Below are 20828 nucleotides of genomic sequence, written 5' to 3' on the forward strand. Positions count from 1 at the left end.
TTTCCTTATACTTGTGCTGGCTTTTTGTGCTTTGTTTATTTTCTATAAACTTAGTGGAGTAGAAGCATGACCAAGTCCTTTATAAAACGATGGCAAAGACCGAATGTGTATTTGTATTATATTATAGTGTATTATAGTATAGTTGTGTGTGTTTGTGCATCAAAAATACACTGTGCATTAGATGTTCCTTTACCACTGGAGGATTTTGCTGTCTTACGTCCAGGCCACTTTTTGCGATTCGGCACTGTGCGACTTTAACTGACAATTGCGCAGTCATGCAACGTCGTACCCAAACGAAATTTACGTCCCTTTTTTCCACACAAACAGAGCTTTCTTTTGGTGGTATTTGATCACCTGTGCGAATTTTACTTTTTGCGCTATAAACAAAAAAATAGCGACGATTCTGAAAAGATAACAATATTTTTCTCATTTTTTTAAAAGAAATTCCCCCCAAAAAAATGTAAAAATCAAAATTTTTTATCATTTTAGGCCAATTTCTGCTACATATTTTGGTAAAAAAAACGCAATAAGCGTATTTTGATTGGTTTGCGCAAAAGTTATTGCGTTTACTAACTAAGGGAAGGATTTCTGTAATTTTTGGTGTTTTTTTTTTAACGAGTAATGGCGGCGATCTGCGATTTTTTTTTTTTTGCGGGACTGCGACATTGCGGCAGACAGATCGAACCCTTGACTGAAATTTTTGACACTTTTGGGGGTACCAGTGACATTACTACAGTAATCAGTGCTATAAATAGGCACTGTTACTGTAAAGATGACACTGGCAGGGAAGGGGTTCATTTTTATTGGAGAGGGAGGGGTTAATGTATGCCTGGTGCTTACTGACGTGTGTGGGGGGAGGTGACTGAGTGACACAGGGACAGATCGCAGTTTCAGCTATGCTGAACCCTGCAATCTGACCCTGCCTGTCACTTAGGAGATCCGCCCGCTTTGTTTACACAAGCGGGCGGATCTCCACACTCGATTCCCCGACGATCGGGGAAGAGCGGCGGTGATCACCCTCCCCTGGCCCGACTCCCGCTGTAACTGAATACAGCGGGAGCGAGCCTCCCCTTGTGGGGAGGAGTCCAGCAAAGTAGGTCTACATCGCTGGACGGAATCGAACCACTTTGCCGCAGTAGCACCAATGTGAGCGGTCGGCAAGTGGTTAAATGATAAGTGAGGTTACACAATTTGTGCATATATAATCAAAATAAAGCGTGGTAGTGCAAATACACTATGGCCATCTCACACAGTCTTCATCCTCTTCTGGACCACATATCCCATAATCCAATACGCCACTCTTCAGGAGAACCTCAGAACAAACCGCAAACTTTAAAGAAACAGTACGTCCGCCTTAATTATGCTGGTAGCGATTTTCTCACTTGGCTACATCAGTCATGATTTATATTGCGCAACAGTTTGGATTAGGATTAGGAGAGCCCTGATCATGGAGCTTACTAACTAAAACAAAAGGGCAAGTGATACAAAAGGTAATAGCTTTGGGGAAAGAGCTCATGGAGAAGGTCAAAATAAGTTTTTACGTAAGTAGAAGTGAGGTAGGCTTCCCTGTAAAGATGAGTTTTTAGGTATCTCCTAAAGGCAGACAAAGTAGGAGATAACTGGACAGATTGGGGTAGGGAGTTCCAGAGGACTTGAGAGGCTCTGAAGAAGTCCTGGAGGCGAGGATAGGAAGAGTTGACAAGGGAACTAGTGAGCAGAAGGCTTTGGCAGGAACAGGTGGATGATTTTGGTGATATTTCGAGATGAGGTTGGAGATGTACCTGTGGCAAAGTTGTAAATTGCTTTGTATGTTGTAGTTAGTATTTCTCTATCGCTCATTGACAGACGTAGTCTTCTTGATTCTCAAGAGCTGGGTTATGTTGTCTCCGCAGGAGTAGGACTAGGCAGAATGACAAAACGTTCTGGCTCCACCCTAGGGGGCAGTCCCTGAGGGTATATCCTCCCTCTCTCTGCTACAGGGAATCAGTTTTTTTCTGTCTAGTCAGGAGTAAGGACCTAAGTTCCTTGCTGGGATCTTTTGGTCCTGGCAAGACTTTTTTTCTTTAAGAAAAAGACATTTTTTAGGTAGTTTTCTCCAGTGTTTTTTTCCTGTGAGATCTTCAAGCAAAAATGCCGGACTGGGCGACACTTGTGGTCACCCCAGCCGGCCTACGAGCGCGTGCAGACCAGGCATTGCGCTTGGTCGGCCGCGACATATTCAAGTAAGTATGCGGGGCCGGGCGACGGGCTGGATGTGAGATCCAGTGGTCACCCCGGTTTCTGCCTAAAAGGCGCGTGCAGACCAGTGCGCTGAGTCGGCCGCGACGGAGTCCCAGTAAAGGGACTGACTTTGCGAGTTAAAGCTCGCTTGGACGCCAGGACCAGAGAGTCGAGGCGTCCACAAACCCCCACCCCGGTGGAGAGGGTATTATGAAGAGAGGGTGCCTGTCGGTTCGGTATGGTGAGTAAAACGTTCCCTTTTTTTCCTCATTTATGAGGCAGTATATATTATGGGCCCCTCCATATATGGTCAGTATATATCTGACACTTACTAGTCCCCCTTGTAATACAGCATGTGTTTGTGGGAAGTGGACTTGGTTCAAGAGCTAACACTCTACCCAGCAGACTGTAACATTACAGCAGACATAGGAGGTATAATCCTACCTTATGTGCAGTGTATCTCTGTAGATCCATATGTCACCCCTCAGCAGAGTGCAGGTGGATGTGCTGGGAAGACGATATCGGCGGTCCGCCGCCATTTTGCCGTAGACCGAATACATATATGTCCTCAGGTCACGCCGGCCGCCATGTTTTTGGAGTCTTATGTCTCTTCTATGGGGGCGGCCATGTTTTGTGAGCCCAGCTTCCTCGTGGAGGGCTGGGAACGCCGGAAGGCGTACACAGGGGGCGGAGCCACGCCTTCTGCCCGGGAAAAAGCAAACAGCTCCTTCCAGTCTGTGTAAGACAGACGCTGGCTGCAGTTTGTTGGAAACTGCACTGCATCGGTTGGTGAGCCTTGGGGGTCCCTCTCTCTCTCTCTCTGGGATCGAGAAGCAGGTACTCTGAGGGGCGCTATTGCGCTAGGGGGAGACACACAAAAAAAAAAAAAAAAAAGTTTTTTTGTTTATTGCTGGCAAAGTGTCCTGTATTAACATGGACCCTGCCACTCATGTATCTCCTCCGGATCCCCTCGAGGGGTCTGCGGGATCCTCCAGCACCCCATTGACAATTGAATCTTTGTCAGCTATTATGGAAACTTTTGTGTCCCGGGTGGAAGTGGCTTGTCAGGGACAGGGCGCAAGAAAGCGACCCCCGCCTAACCCCTTATTATCTGAAACCTCGGATTCAGACTCTGAGCCTATTTCTGCAGTTGCAGGTACTTCATCTGGTATTGGTGTCTCGGGTCCTGTCTCTTCAGGCAGTGAGGAGGATGTTTCGGCATCTGCCATAGCCCGAGAGGAAGCGTTGGTAAACGCACTCATTGTATCTGTTCAAGAGACTTTAAGGTTACAGGGTATTCCATCAGAAATAGCTGAAACTGAGATCCCTTTTGGGACTAAAAAGCGCATCAAAGTGGCAAAGGTTTTTCCATTGCCCAAATGTTTTGGCAATCCAATCGATGAAGAATGGCGTCTGCCAAAACGCACTTTTAATATTTCCAAACGCATTGACAGGCGTTATCCGTTTGAGGAAACCCTTATTAAGAAATGGACAGAACCACCTGTGGTGGATTCACCTATTGCTAGATTGAATAAAGCCACGGTTATTCCTTTAGAAGACGCTCCGTCTTTTAAAGATCCAGTGGATCGCAAGATAGAAGCTATGTCTCGCACCATGTTTTCCTTGATTGGATCAGCTTTCAGGCCAATAATTGCTATTGGTCTAGTTTCGCAGGCTGTAACTGAATGGACCAAGTGGTTACGCCGGGACTTAGAAGAAGTCCCTCAGGCGGTATCAGATTTGTTGGAACAAATGATACAGGGGTTACAGTTTGTATGTGATGCGGCGTTAGACGCCACTCCATTAATGGCGCGAGCACCAGTCTCAGCAGTGGTTCTCAGGCGTACACTGTGGCTAAAAGGTTGGATAGCCGACCAAGGTTCCAAAAAAGCATTGGCTAATATCCCCTTTTCAGGAGAGCGTCTATTTGGAGCCAACTTAGATGAGATCATTAAGGATCTCACCGGTGGAAAAAGCACCTTTTTACCGCAAAATTTTAAAGGTAAAGGAACTCGTCAAAGACGAGGGCCTTCTTTTTCTGCTCACAAGAGGTTTTTTCGTCCAGCGGGTGAAAAAACTAAGTCCTTCAAAGCTCCTGCAGGAGGCGTCAGGGGTCGGTGGTCGGGCAAGCAAAAGCCTGCCCCCTCCAGACCCGAAGATAAACCATCCAAAGCCTGAAGGTGCGCCCCCACCCATAACTGGGGTGGGGGGACGTCTTCGCCGGTTCCCGGATCCATGGCTTTCCAGAATCCCGGACAAATGGGTTTGCGAAGTCATAAAGTCAGGGTACAAGATCGAGTTTCGATCTCTCCCACCGGCGCGATTCTTCCCTTCCAATATCCGACTATCTCCGGATCGTCTAGAAGATCTGCGGAGAGCAGTCACAGATCTACTACAACAAGGAGTGGTAGTCCACGTTCCTTGGACAGAACGGTTTCAAGGGTTTTATTCAAACCTGTTTACAATACCCAGGAAAGAGGGCAAAGTGCGTCCAATTCTGGACTTAAGAGCGCTCAATTCTTTCGTCAACATAAGAAGATTCAGAATGGAGTCCATTCGCACGGTAGCAGCCTTCCTGCATCCAGGGGATGTCCTAGCGTCCATAGACATCAAGGACGCCTATCTTCACATTCCCATTTTCGCAGGACATCAGCGTTTTCTACGCTTTTCCGTAGAGGAGAACCACTATCAGTTTGTGGCGTTACCTTTCGGTTTCGCCACGGCTCCGCGGGTCTTCACAAAGGTGTTGGCCCCTATGTTGGCACTTCTGCGCCAAAGAGGTATATCGATTCTAGGTTACCTAGACGATCTTCTGCTTCATGCAGAATCTCCTCAGACCTTGCTACAAAACATAGAAATTACTATGATTTCTTTACAGGAATTCGGGTGGCTGGTGAACCAGCAAAAGTCATTTCTGGTTCCCACCCAGAGGCTCGAATATCTGGGTCTAATTCTAGACACAGTCAGGACGAGAGTTTTCCTTCCGGTAGGGAAACTTCGAAAGATTCAATCAGCAGTCCAGTTGTTACTGTCCAACAGCTGGTCTTCCCTTCGGACGTGCATGAGGGTTCTGGGGTTGATGGTGGCTTCATTCGAAGCAGTCCCATTTGCCCAGTCCCATACCCGAATTCTTCAGCAAGAGATTCTTCTCAGATGGAATCGGAATCCGGAATCCCTGGACAATCAGATACGATTGAGCAAACAGACCAGAGAGTCTCTGGTTTGGTGGCTTCGGTCTCCAATGCTCAGCCAGGGAAAGTCATTTCTGCCAATATATTGGACGATAGTGACCACGGATGCCAGTCTATCCTGGATGGGGAGGAATTCTTGGTCAGTTATCTGTCCAGGGACTTTGGTCCCCGGAAGAATCCAGATTACCGATAAATGTATTGGAACTGAGAGCGATCAGACTTTGTCTGATTCACTGGACCGAGCAGCTCCAGGGCAGCCCGGTTCGGATCCAGTCGGACAATGCCACGGCCGTGGCTTATGTCAATCATCAGGGGGGCACCAAGAGTGTCCGAGCGGCCAAAGAAGTGGCTTGCATTCTTCGCTGGGCGGAACGATTTGTTCCAGCAATCTCTGCGGTGTTCATTCCGGGGGTGGAGAATTGGCAGGCAGATTATCTTAGCCGTCAGACCCTGGATCAGGGGGAATGGTCCCTCCATCCAGACGTTTTCCACCAGTTGTGCCTACGATGGGGCACACCGGATGTGGATCTGTTGGCATCACGATTCAACAGGAAAGTTCAGAGATTCGTGGCTCGCTCCCGCGATCCTCTAGCAGAAACCGCAGACGCACTGATCGCCCCGTGGGGGCAATACCAGCTAATATATGCCTTCCCTCCTCTCGCGTTACTGCCAAGACTTCTTCGCAGGGTAGAGGAGGAAGGAATCCCAGTAATCCTGGTAGCTCCGGACTGGCCTCGTCGAGCTTGGTACGCCGACATGGTCAGACTGGTGGCGGACGTCCCATGGAGACTTCCTCTCAGGGAGGATCTACTGTCTCAGGGACCGATCTTCCATCCTGCTTTACGATCGCTGGCTTTAACGGCCTGGCTATTGAGACCCAGGTGCTGAAGGACAAAGGTTTGTCAGCTTCAGTTATTCCTACTCTAGTTGAAGCAAGGAAAGCGACTTCCAGAAAGATTTATCATCGCACATGGAAGTCCTACATTGCATGGTGTGAACCTTTGGGGTTCCGTCCTCGGTCTTATTCGATTAGTCGAATATTGGCTTTTCTGCAACAAGGGGTTGAGCAGCAACTGGCCTTGAGTACTATCAAGGGTCAGGTCTCAGCATTAGCCATCTTCTTTCAGAAGCCTTTGGCTACTCATTCCTTGGTGCGGAATTTCATCCAGGGGGTGCGACATCTGGCTCCGCCAGTGCACGCGCCGTTACCCCCCTGGGATCTTAATTTAGTGTTGTCGGTTCTTCAGAAACCTCCCTTTGAAGATATTAGGGAGATTCCTCTACCCACGTTGTCCCAGAAGGTGGCCTTCTTGGTGGCTATTACTTCTGCACGCAGGGTGTCAGAACTGGCCGCATTATCTTGTCGTTCCCCATATCTGGTGGTTCATAGAGATAAGGTGGTTCTTCGTCCGAATCCATCCTTCCTACCAAAAGTAGTTTCAGAATTTCATCTGAATGAAGAAATTGTATTACCTTCCCTGTGTCCTAAGCCCAGTCATCCTCGGGAATTTGCTTTGCACTCCTTGGATGTGGTCCGGGCGATCAGGGTATACTTGAAAACGACAGACTCGTTTCGCAAGACGGATTCACTTTTTGTGATCCCAGATGGACCCAAAAAGGGGTTGCCTGCATCTGCCGCAACCATTTCCAAATGGATCAGACAGACGGTAGTACAGGCTTATTCTATTAAGGGTCGGGAGCCCCCGTTCCCTGTTAAGGCGCACTCCACTCGGGCACTTAGTGCGTCATGGGCCTTTCGCCATTAGGCGTCAGTGGTCCAGGTGTGCAAGGCGGCTACCTGGTCGTCGGTGCATACCTTCTCTAAACATTATAAAGTTGATGTAATGGCATCGTCTGATGCCTCATTTGGCCGCAAGGTTTTGCAGGCCGCAATTTGAGGAGACCAGTGGTCTACCTCGAGGGTTTTTTTTCCGTTGGAAAATTTTTTCTTTTAGTCTCATTCTTTGTTTATAATGAGCCTTTAAAACTTCTAGTTTGGCACCGGTTGGGCCTACTAGATTGGATTTGATTTTGTCAATCCCACCCCTCATTTGTGGCACTGCTTCTGGATGTCCCAGCTCTTGAGAATCAAAAAGACTACGTCTGTCAATGAGCGATAGAGAAAAATGGATTTTTGTAAGAACTTACCGTAAAATCCTTTTCTCTTAAGCTCATTGACAGACGTAGTACCCGCCCCTCTATCATTGAGTTGGGTTGGGTTAATTTCTCTGTACTGCTTTAAACAGAACTGATTCCCTGTAGCAGAGAGAGGGAGGATATACCCTCAGGGACTGCCCCCTAGGGTGGAGCCAGAACGTTTTGTCATTCTGCCTAGTCCTACTCCTGCGGAGACAACATAACCCAGCTCTTGAGAATCAAGAAGACTACGTCTGTCAATGAGCTTAAGAGAAAAGGATTTTACGGTAAGTTCTTACAAAAATCCATTTTTTCAATTTTTTTATGTTGGTCTAGCTGAAGCCAGTGGAGGAATTGGTAAAAAAAAGTGGCAACTGCAGATCGGTTAGCAGGGTGGGTGAGTCTGGCAGCAGCATTTATGATAGCAATGGCGAAGCCAGACATTCTTTCACCTGGGCCAAAGACTCAGTTTGGTGTCCCTCTCCCCACCCGAGCGAGATGTTCTCCATCCACACACCCCCAGCCCCCTGCCCAGAGAGAGAAGTTCAAGTGTAATAAATAAATGAGCCATAAGATGCTGATAATAGTATTTTCAAACTCTTGGTAGTATTGACTCGCTGCTCATGTAGTGTGAAGGTCTACACAATGCCTGTGTGAGCTTGAATGAGGCGATTAAACACCTAACTCCCATAGCAAATTAGGAGGGGTGTCACCAGTAATGAAGAAGTGAACCAAGAAGCAGGTCTTTAATCAGGCCTGCTTGTGTGCCCTATTCTTCCTTCCTGGTGGTGCCTCTTCTAATTTCTCGCAGAGGTGGGGCTTGAAATCACCTCATTCGTCAGTAATAGTTTGCTTATTAAAGGCCTGCCCCACTGGGCTTTTTTTTTTTCTTGTGGCGGCACCCTACTTACCTGCCGTGTGGGTGAGAATTAAATGAAGCGGTTTCAAGCCTCGCCTCCAGTGTGGATTAGAAGGTTCACCGCCAAGATAGAAGTGAACTGATAAAGACCTGCTCCTGGGCTTTCTTCTTTTGTAGCTGTAGCGCCCCTTACAATCTGCCGCAGAGGTGAGATTTGAAATCACTTCATAAAGTGCTGCTGCTTTATTCTGGCATGACAGCTATGGGTTGCCACCTTTTCTTCAAGCCAAACTCAAACACTTTAGCAACGCACGGCAGCATTGGGGGGGGGGGGGGGACCAAGACCAAGGGAGAAGACAGGGGGGACCGGGCAGCAGCAGGAAGGGGAAGTTGAACAGGAGTAGTGGTTGGGGCAGCATTTACTAATCAAATCAAATCAGCTATATTTTCCTCCTGCAGCTGCTGAATGCTGTCGGGAGGGGGAGGAGGAGATGCAGGCTTTCAGTGGCTGCAGAAGGAAAATACAACCAATCCATTCTAGCGAATGCCGCCCCCCCTTCCTGCCCAGGTTTGACTGCACGAGCCCCCTAGAGCAGGGATTCCCAAACTACGGCCCTGCAGTTGTTCAGGAGCTACAATTCCCATCATGCCTAGTCATGTCTGTGAATGTCAGAGTTTTACAATGCCTCATGGGATGTGTAGTTCTGCAACAGCTGCAGGGCCGTAGTTTGGGAATCCCTGCCCTAGAGCATGGAGATGGCAGCACCCCTCTCAATATAGCACCTAGCAGAACGTGCCCCCCCCTGGCCTGTAGTTTTGCCTTGCATGATCAACAGAAGGTGGGATAACCCGTGTAGAGGTAGGTCAGAGAAGGGAGTTTCAAAAGTAGAGGCAGGAGATAACTTTGAAGTGAATCGGTTGCTTTGTGGTGGTGTTTAAAAAGGGGAGAATTCTGGAAGTTTTATACAGGTTAAGGCGGTATGATTTAGTTAGTTTGATAAAGGGCCTGCAGGAGAGGTCAAAGTTTATGATGGCACCTAGCACCCTTGCATGTGTGGAGAGACACATAGTTGTGCTATTGATCTTGATAGTAAAGTTAAGGGAGAAGGATCGGGGGAAGGAAATATTACAAGCTCAGTTTAAAACAGAATAAGTTTGAGGAAGTGATGTGACATCCACCCTGATATGTCGCTTGGTAGATAAGTGATATGTGAGGGGATATAAGGGGTGAGCTGACGAGCAGAGAGATAGATTTGGGTGTCATTAGTGTATATGTGGTATTGGAGGCCATGGGAGAATTTAAACTGGACACCCCCGTAATAGGGAGTGTCCAAAAAAAGGACTATCATGGCATTTGAAAATTACTTTTGGAATGATATTACATTTTATAGCTAATGTAAGATATAAGTGATTTGGATTACATACATTCTAACAGACGAGGGTCAGAATTTATATACAGTGCCTTGCAAAAGCATTCGGCCCCCTTGAACTTTGCGACCTTTTGCTACATTTCAGGCTTCAAACATAAAGATATAAAACTGTAATTTTTTTGTGAAGAATCAACAAGAAGTGGGACACAATCATGAAGTGGAACGAAATTTATTGGATATTTCAAACTTAGTTAACAAATAAAAAACTGAAAAATTGGGCATGCAAAATTATTCAGGCCCTTTACTTTCAGTGCAGCAAACTCTCTCCAGAAGTTCAGTGAGGATCTCTGAATGATCCAATGTTGACCTAAATGACTAATGATGATAAATAGAATCCACCTGTGTGTAATCAAGTCTCCGTATAAATGCACGTGTACTGTGATAGATTCAGAGGTCAGTTTAAAGCGCAGAGAGCATCATGAAGAACAAGGAACACACCAGGCAGGCCTGTTGTGGAGAAGTTTAAAGCCGGATTTGGATACAAAAAGATTTCCCAAGCTTTAAACGTCCCAAGGAGCACTGTCATGCGATAATATTGATATGGAAGGAGTATCAGACCACTGCAAATCTACGAAGACCTGGCTGTCCCTCTAAACTTTCCGCTCATACAAGGAGAAGACTGATCAGAGATGCAGCCAAGAGGCCCATGATCACTCTGGATGAACTGCAGAGATCTACAGCTGAGGTGGGAGACTCTGTCCATAGGAAAACAATCAGTCGTACACTGCACAAATCTGGCCTTTATGGAAGAGTGGCAAGAAGAAAGCCATTTCCTAAAGATATCCATAAAAAGTGTTGTTTAAAGTTTGCCACAAGCCACCTGGGAGACACACCAAACATGTGGAAGAAGGTGCTCTGGTCAGATGAAACCAAAATCGAACTTTTTGGCAACAATGCAAAACGTTATGTTTGGCGTAAAAGCAACACAGCTCATCACCCTGAACACCCCACCCCCACTGTCAAACATGGTGGTGGCAGCATCATGGTTTGGGCCTGCTTTTCTTCAGCAGGGACAGGGAAGATGGTTAAAATTGATGGGAAGATGAATGGAGCCAAATACAGGACCATTCTGGAAGAAAACCTGATGGAGTCTGCAAAAGACCTGAGACTGGGACGGAGATTTGTCTTCCAACAAGACAATGATCCAAAACATAAAGCAAAATCTACAATGGAATGGTTCACAAATAAACATATCCAGGTGTTAGAATGGCCAAGTCAAAGTCCAGGCCTGAATCTAATCGAGAATCTGTGTAAAGAACTGAAAACTGCTGTTCACAAACGCTCTCCATCCAACCTCACTGAGCTCTAGCTGTTTTGCAAGGAGGAATGGGCAAAAATTTCAGTCTCTCGATGTGCAAAACTGATAGAGACATACCCCAAGCGACTTACAGCTGTAATCGCAGCAAAAGGTGGCGCTACAAAGTATTAACTTAAGGGGGCTAAATAATTTTGCATGCCCAATTTTTCAGTTTTTTATTTGTTAACTAAGTTTGAAATATCCAATAAATTTCGTTCCACTTAATGATTGTGTCCCACTTGTTGATTCTTCACAAAAAATTACAGTTTTATATTTTTATGTTTGAAGCCTGAAATGTGGAAAAAGGTCGCAAAGTTCAAGGGGGCCGAATACTTTCGCAAGGCACTGTATCTAAACCCATTACAAGAAACTTCTCTTATCTGCTCCATTTTGGTCTAGTAAATATACCAAATGCATATCTGTTTTATAAGTGCAAAGAAATGTTAATCTTGTCAGAAATTCAGAGATGTCCTGTGTTTTGTATTCTCTGGCTGTGCTCTCTCAAAGAGGCTTTTTAGCCCTTCTAGTTGGTAGGACTACAACTCAATGGGGTAGACTTACTAAAACTGTTTTAACTGTGCAGCACTGCCTCTTGAGGACTGCTGGATTGAACACCTTGGGATTCCCCCTGGGTTACCGTTAACAACTGCAGCATGCACAATTTAACTCTTTACTCTCTGGCTCAGTCATTGAACAGTCTAGGGGATGTAGTTGTTTTTGTGGTTTTATTTAAATTAGGAATGGGGGAAGGGAAGAGTGGGATACTCCAACTTGAACTATTCACAGTAGATGAGAACTTCTGTCCGAAGATGCAGCCATGGCTGCTGATTCACTTTGCCACTTAGATGAATTAAGGTTAAGTCTCTATGTAGATGACTTGTTAGCATGAATTATCGTGACTATCCTACCCTGGGGTGGCCCCCCTCAGGTCAGGCCCCTAGACACGATCCCCTGTACTCACGATACTGTTTTTCAAGGGTCTCCAGTGTTTCTACCCCTCCAGTCAGCTCTAATGGACCTCTGGGTTCTGCCTTCCTGGTCCCCAGGCTGATTGCCTGTGACCACGTGCCACTGCTACAGAGGAGGCAGCCGCCACCCTCCTTCCGAGACTCTGCTCATCAGCCAAAGACCCTGCAGCACATTTGCTCTTGGCTTTTATACTACACCCCAGAGTGCACAGAGACAGTCAGTCTGTGCCAATCACTGGGGCTGTAGCAAAGCCTGTGTACCCATTGGTCAGATGTCCTCCACTGTCCAATATGCCTCCCTATTGGACCAGTGTGAAACCCTCCATAGACCAGCTCTTTCGCTAGCACCTACCTAGGAGGTTGCTACAACTGTTTTAAAGCTTTTACCTTCACCTTGTTAAATTAAGCTATGGCAATAAAACCTGGAAGCTGATTGGTTTCTTTGCAGAACTGCACCAAATTTTGCACTCTCCAGTTTTAGTTAATAACCCCAATTAGTGCCCATGAGTTGAAGGTTAAGACAGTGAGTGTGGTTAACCACTTGCCGACTGCCGCACGACTATTTACGTCGGCAGTCAGCCCCTCACAGGCAAAGCGACGTAGGGCTACGTCGCTAGCCTGTAAAGGTTTTGGGAGCGAGCGCTCCCGCGCGGTCACGGACCCCCCCCTGCGCGTGTGCCCGGCGGACCCGATGTCCGCCGGGCACTCGCGATCGTCCGTGACAGCGGGAGAAAGGCAGGCGGCTAGTGTAAACAAAGCCGCCTGTCAGTCTCCCCTGTGTAAGAATGGTGATCAAACGGTTCTACTATGTAGGACCGTTGATCACTGTTCTTACACATCAAGCCACAGCCAATCACAGTTAGAAACACGCCCCTAGGGACACACTTAACCCCTCCCTCTCAAAAAAGTTAACCCCTTCATTGCCAGTGTCATTTTTACAGTAACAGTGCATATATATAGCACTGATTACTGTAGTAATGTCACTGGTAACCCCAAAAGTGTCAAAAATGTCATTCAAGGGTCCGATCTGTCCGCCCCAATGTCGCAGTCCCGCAAAAAAAATCGCAGATCGCCGCCATTACGCGTTAAAAAAAAACAACAAAAATGACAAAAATCTTTCCCTTTGTTAGTAAACACAATAACGTTTGCGCAAACCAATCAAAATACACTTTTTGCAATTTATTTTTTATTTTTTTTTTAACCAAACATATGGTAAAAAAAAAAAATTGGCCTAAAATGTTAAATTTTGATTTTTACATTTTTTTGGGGAATTTCATATAAAAAAATGTGAAAAATATTATCTTTGCAAAAGTGACGCTCTTTTTTTGTTTTTAGCGCATGATCAAAAAATCGCACAGGTGATCAAATACCACCAAAAGAAAGCTCTGTTTGTGGGAAAAAAAGGACGCCAAATTTGTTTAGGTACAGCGTCGCACTACCGCGCAATTGTCCGTTAAAGTCACGCAGTGCCGAATCGCAAAATAGGCCCTGGTCAGGAAGGGGGTAAAATCTTCCGGGACTTAAGTGGTTAAGTAGTTTAACAAAAAATAAAAACTGGGCAGGGCTAAAACCAACGAGTCCACAAAAACCCAGTGTGTTTTCACCCCACAATAGGAAATTAGGAGCTGAGTGCATTTCTGGCAGATCAAAGGGTATTTTTCTGTACTTACAGGGTCAGAGATAAAACTGCATGTCTTGCGTGATGTGCAGCATGTTTTACTTACGCTTACGAGGCTGACATCAGCTCTTTTAATGTTGCACATGCTTTGCAAAAAAACATCCAGTAAATGATCACTGAAAATGGCAATGTATCCTGCTGATTGAATGATGTCACTGGACAAAGCACACACTGTTTTTTGTTTAGAAATTTTTAGGGAACATTTACAGCCATGAGTTCAGGATAGGAATGCTGATGAACTGTCACGGCCACTTTTCTAGCATTATTATCTACTGAACACTGTTTTTGTATTGTAAACATAGACCATGCTGTCCACTGCTGTAAATATCTAAACTCTGACTGCCCTGTGGTCTAAGGCAGGCCATATAATATACAAATTTTTAATTCAACCAGTGGGTTGAACAAACAAAACGTGCCAATTCCTCCATCCACACATTCGAGGTGGATGGGGGAATCACTTCTGCTGTGCTATTGCGTTCTCACGGTGGGGAGCCTTTCCTGCTGTCTGAACAGAGTTGCTGGCTACAGTAGGCGGTGCTGATTGTTTAAAAAAAAAACTACAGGGTGGTTGTACAGAAGTCGATCGGCAACCAGGGTGCCCGTACATGAATCGAAATTTAGCCAGTCACTGCTTAACGACCAAATTTTAATCTATGTTTGGCAGCCTTAACCTTAATGGGCACCCCCCCCCCCCCCCCATTGCATGTGATTACTGTTTACGTTTTGCAATTGGCAGTGTATGAGCCTTTTTTAATTATTAAATGTGTATGAGAGAAGACTCCCAGTAATGTTTTTTAATTTACTTTTAAATGACTCTCGCAGTCCTCTGTACAGTAAAGCTCAGACTAGCGAAAGGAAAAACAGCACGTTAAGCCAGTCAATTGTGCTGTAGTCCAAGAAGCATGAAGTTCAGGTTTAACTACAAGGCTCTAAAACTAAATAAAAGGCACATACTGTATGAATCTCTAATAAGTAAGCCTCCAAAATTTTTTTTACAAATGTAATATTTATTTTCTTGCAAAGGCTCACTCATGATTAGCTCTTTTAGTGTGCATTTGTTCCAGGGCCAAGGCTTTAAAGCCCAACTCGGGGCCTAGGTCATTTCCAGTTTACCTGCCCCCCACCTCTTTGGAGCTGCTTTAGCACCTTAAAGTAAATCTATATACTGTACTTACTTTTTTCTAGATGTCTTTGGCGAGATCTGGTGATGTCACAGATCCTCTTTGCCGTTTTCTTCCTCCAGTGATGGGCAGATATTAAATGCTGCATAAAGCAGTGCCACGTTATTCTGCTACTTTCTGTAGCATTCCTTCTGTGAGTCCACAATGGGGGCAAAACCTTGACCCCTTGGCTCACAGCTAGTTGAATCACATTGGGTGTCCTTCAACCCAGAAGAGTGGTACCCAGGATCTGGATTGTGGTGAGTGTGTGGGCCTGTGGGGGGCAAAACCGGAGAGCAAAAAATAGGGATAGTCTGCGCTCGGACAGCTAGACACAATATAAGATCAAATGAAAGACCAAATAAATATATATATAAGTGAAGGCAGCCAACTAAATAGTGGATTACAAACTAAGTAGGAGCATAAAAGGAGTTGTAGTAGCGCCAAACACTGAATGATAAAATATCAATAAAAATATCAACAAAGTATCACTATAAATTGTCCATAAAAAGTCCCATAAGTCCAATAGATGGAGGAATAGTGAAGACAAGATCCCAACTTCCAAATGTGCAGATGATAAAGAGCCAGCACCCAATCGTGATATGTGCACCAACTGCTTACCAGATATCAATGGATACAGGGCGATGAAACAAACTCAGACTATACCATCAGACAAGGAAGGGTTCAATTCTTAAAAAACCTCAACTCCAATGTACCTCGATGAAGAAAGGCAGGACAATAGTGTAGACTGTATGGACACTTGTTTATTAAAATAAAAGAATCATACTCACAGATTTGTGAATGAATAAGGCATATTGAATAAAGGGCCGCGGTATAAGTAGCGTGCTGCTTGTTTCCAGGTCGCCTGACGCGTGTTGTCAAAGTAGTGACATCATCAGAGGCGGAGAGCAGGTGAGAATAGCCACTGAAGCTGCATTATACTTGAGCTTAAATGAATCATTCAATTGTACCAGCATCAGGAATACTGCACACTGAGATAAAATTTATTATTTCTTTAGTAAAATTAATGCCAGGAATTATTTCTATTCCAACATGTTTAATGCTAGGCATAGCGCTCAAATAATTATGATTCTTTGAGAAAGCAATGTGCCTAACATGAAACATGTTACAATAGAACTTGTACCTGTTGGATATTTAAAAAAAGGAAGAATAATATTTTGCATCTCAGTATGCAGTGTTCCTGTTGCTGGTAAAATTGATTGCTGCGTTTTGAAATGGGCTGAGCCAGCACCTGAGATATGATCATGGAGTATGGAGCCTGATCTCCTCTGGAGTGGTATGTAAAATATGATATTAAATGTATTATGTAAACCAGTGTGCACTGTTTGAAGACCCTTATATCGATTACCCTTCTGATGGAATTATGTTTTTATAGTACCTCCTAAACCAATCCATCTACAATCAGGAGGCCAGGAGAAGCCTGGCCAGAAAATTCCTCCTCCTCCCTCAAGACCTCTGCCTTCTGCACCGAAAGTCACCAGGCGAACGAGGGAGAAGATCCAGTCTGACAGATCCGACATCAGCGCTCTCATCCAAAAGTTTGAAAATATCAGGTAAATCTGCACCTTAGCCATCATGACACAAGTATCCAATATGTGTGCACTTAAATTGGTAAACGTCTCTAAAAAAAAGTCGAGTGGTGAATGCAGAAAACATCTGCATTTTTTTTTGTAATGAGACTCTTTCGCAGGAATAAAGGTATGCCTGTTGGTAGTATAATCGTGTTACATTTTTTTCTAAACTGGCCACAGTGCTAAACCATAGTGGTGTTTATTATACCATTTGAAAACTTTTTTTAGTGACCTGGGAGCCCCAAATCCCAGGGCAGTGTAATATGCAAAATTCAATTTTTCTTATAGTGACAACAGCTGCGCCATACCACTTCCTGCACCTTTCAGTTGGTGCACCATTATGATGGGTGGTTTTATTGGCTACCAGGAAGGTGAAAGAGAGGGTAAGTTATTTCTAAGATATAAATTTAGTTTCTAATTTGACATATTGGAACACCCTGGGATTCAGGGCCTTTGGGGTGTACAAGAACATTTTTAAAAGTACATGTAGACACACACAAACCAGTCAGCTTCCAGCAGTCTTTTCTGCTGTCCAGAATTTTTGATTGGGTTCTCAGGGTGACGCGAAATGCTCTTGTTAGCACACTTTTCATACATAGGCCCCATGTACAGGCAGTCCACGGGTTACACACAAGATAGGTTCTGTAGGTTTCTTCCTAAAGTGATTGTAAATGATCACCTTGTAAAAAACAATCTATTCGGTTTAAAATAGAAATGAAAGGGAAAACATTTGTGTATAGATATTATAAAAATCTTTTTTTCCCTTTTTTATAAGTGATCACATTTCCACTGCTCCCTCTGTTTTCAGCTGCATAAGAGCTGGGGAGGAGCAGCAACAGTACACTGAGCTTCCCAGTGACAGGCTGTGCAGAGGGGCAGGGCCGTTTGAAGGAATTTGGGGGCCCCAAGCAAAATGGACATGGAGGCCCCCCCCGCACACACGCAAAGCCTACAGGAACCACAGCATAGCCATACAGTTTAAGTATCTCTATCTATATATTTATATATATATATATATATATATATATATATATATATATATATATATATATATATATATATATAATATAGATATATAGATAGATAGATATAGATATAATAAAGAAAGCAAGAAAGGAGAGAGAGAGAGAGAGGAGGGGGACAGATAAACAAAAAAAGACATAGGAAGACTAAGATTAGAAGGGAGATAGAAAAAAAAAAAGAAAGACGTTTTCAGACCTGTCGGCACTCGGCAGATGTAGAAGCAGAGGGTCCTAGCAGCTACTTACCCTGATGCTATCTGCTCCTCACTCATCCACACCGGCTGCAGGAATTTTAATTGCATTTAGAGCCCTGCTATCTGTATACAGTAGGAGCTGTCAGTCTGCACTGTCCATGGGTTGGTCCATACTCTGCATAAAGTCTAGCTGGTAGGCCAGGGATCTCTCTTGTGTCTGCAGATCTTATCAGACTTTTTACAGACCTGTTGAGGCAGAAAGGGGCCCCCTTGAGGGAGATCCCGATAACAGTGTCATTGCACTTTACTGCATTGACGATCAAAGGGGCGCTCACAGCCTTACACAGTGTTGTTGCATTTATTCTTAACCAGTCGTTGTCTTGGGGCCCCAGGCCAGCTCGGGGCCCCAAGCAATTGCTTTGTTTGCCTGCCTTGTAGCAACGGGCCTGCAGAGGGGGCATGTCAGGACAAATCTGATCATTGGAGGAGAACAGGCTGAGTTCCCAGCATTGCTAGAGAACTGACCATGCTGTGCTCTCCTGCTTAGCATGGTCAGTGTTTATTAAGAAAGCAGAGGGACTGGCAGGAACACCAGGGATTTCAAACAAAGGAAGCAATACATAGAGAACAGAAGACTAGTTCATAGAAGTACATGGTACAGCAGCCACCTATCAGGAATATGAAATGTTGGGGTAACAAAAACGTTGAATTTGTATGCAAGTTAGAACAGGTACACGTTTTTTGGATAGCATAGGGAAGGGAATGCCCCTGTTCAAAATATCTAATCTCACTTTCTGTCCCTGTGACAATTCGATTTTGAAAATTTTGGGTTGTCATGGAGACAAGGATTGGTGATAAAGCTTCAGTGGAGACACCTTATTCCCATGATAACTCTTAAAGGAGTTAATTTCCCTTAAAGCGGTTGTATACTGCTGAAAAAAAACAAAACAAAACAAAAAATGCTGCAAGACAAAGGCATAATGAGCTAGTATGCATCGCATACTAGCTCATTATGAAATACTTGCCTTAAAACGAAGCCCTGACATGGACGCCTGGACACCGCTGTGGGAGCTGTCATGCTCCCTCGGCGTCTCTTCCGGTTTCGGCGGCTCCAGCGCTGTGAGTGGCTGGAGCCGCGAAGACGTCACTCCCGCGCATGCGCGCGGGACTCACTTTCCGGCAGGTAGCCAGCAAGGACCTTCAGAGCTAGCGTCAGCGGCTGCATGCAGGGCAAATATCTCCTAGGAGATATTAATTGTACCTACAGGTAAGCCTTATTATAGGCTTTAAGGGTAGATTTCCTCTCACTTCTGTTGTCTCTCTCCGTTTTTGGAAGTATGAGGCGTATGTAAGGCGGATGTATGTAACCCAGGGACTGCCTGTACGTAATGTTCTTGTATAGCTTAATTGACCAGGCAAGTATGTTGCAATTTCCATTACATGGAAAATGTGGCCAATATATAAAAATAAAGTTAAAGTATAAAGAAAATTGATCCTGAGACATCTCTTGAATGCAGCTAAGACGTGCAGCCCTGCCTGCTGGTGAGCAGAGACTCCTCCCTCAATCCTTTAATAGATAAATAAAGGTGAAGAGATTGAAAGGATGGAGGACTTAACACATGCCCAAAATAATTGGACAAATATCTTCAGTAAGACCTGGTTTTATTGCCATAAGTTCACTTACACAGATGAGGGCAAGCACCTTCTAGCAGGACAGAATCAAATCCTGCTCCCCTCCATTTTTTTTTTTTTTAGTTGGCTTACCGAACTCCTGAATTGTTTACTTTTGTACCCACTTTCCCCCCCCCCCCATTTGTAATTGTGTGTGAGACCCCCCCACCCCCAATGGCTCCCCCACCCCCCTGAAACCTTATAATGTGACCATCTAATTACCCCCTAACCCCCTTTAAAATATCACCCCCTAGTTGAACTCACCTCCCTCCACTTTGCTTTCTTCCACTGGTCACCCTTTCAGTTAATGGAGCTATGTAGCCGAAGGAATTCCTTGTTGCTCAGTTGTAGTTGACCACTAATTTCTATTCTTTGTTAGAATTAATTAGTAACTGTAGTCATTTTCTGTGTTTTAGATCATGCTTTGTTTCTGGTAATGTACAGATGAATACCTTTAAACATACTATGATGGTAGGGGGAGTTCACTTCTCCACCTACAGAATTCTCATGTTTTCTTTCACTCTAACTACAAGGATTGTGATTTAAAGGGCAAATCTTTATTTAAATGTCATTCCTACCAGCCACACACATCCAACTCCCTTCCCTCACTGGTACTTCGGAGTATGTGGGAGCATGTGATTACTCCATACATGACAACACAGGTGATTGGCTGCCCAATTTGGTGGGAAAAAGTCCTCAGCCCTGTGCACAGGACACCTGGTGGACAAACAGAGAATTGGCGCGGGGCTGAAGGAATGGTATGGGTGTGCAGCTGTTGGGGCAAACCCTAAAGTGATCATGTTGTTTTGCCTTATTGGGCAAATCATAGGTTCACTTTCAAGGGGAGAGTATAGCTTTTTAAAAACTTCTTAGATATACATGCAGAATTAATTGGCTTAATTGGAAAAAAAAAATTTCTCTTACGTCTTCCGACAGTTGCCGCCGCGTCTAAGTCATGACTTCCGCTCCGCAGGAGTAGCTACCCAATGGTGATGACTTAGAGGCGGCAGCGGCGACTGTCAGAGGACTCAGAGAAAGGAATTTACAGGTAAGATTTTACAAAAATTCCGTTATTACTGCTTTGTTAACTTTTTTGAAACCTTGTTATACATGTATCATAAGTAGTTATAGTGTACTATTGTATGCATATGTGTTGGCAGCTATATTTGCTCATTACTTATCAAGCTCATGCGTTACTGCTCAGTAGTGCTACACAATGGTTGAGCCTTGCCAGTCCTTTGATATTACTATTCATCTTATTGAAAACTGTGGATGCTTGGCAGCTTCTAATACGTACATGAAATAACCAACAACTTCAAGTAGCAAAGGGGCCATGTGATCTTTGACTAGGGTTTGGGTTACACGAGCAAGCATTTTTTAATGGGAAAATAATGCTAAAATGTTTTGTAT

General features: G+C 44.8%; 1 protein-coding gene across 1 annotated transcript in view; it reads left to right on the forward strand.

The window, feature by feature from the left end:
• Positions 1–20828, forward strand: part of FGD3 (FYVE, RhoGEF and PH domain containing 3) — a 429081-nt gene that overhangs the window by 253050 nt on the left and 155203 nt on the right. Inside the window, exon 3 of the mRNA XM_082266526.1 lies at positions 16336–16513. Coding sequence (XP_082122652.1) covers positions 16336–16513 — 178 coding nt within the window. The remainder of the gene's footprint in view (positions 1–16335; positions 16514–20828) is intronic.

Source organism: Pelophylax lessonae (assembly GCF_965119305.1).
Source record: "Pelophylax lessonae genome assembly, chromosome: 8".
Lineage (NCBI taxonomy): Eukaryota > Metazoa > Chordata > Amphibia > Anura > Ranidae > Pelophylax > Pelophylax lessonae.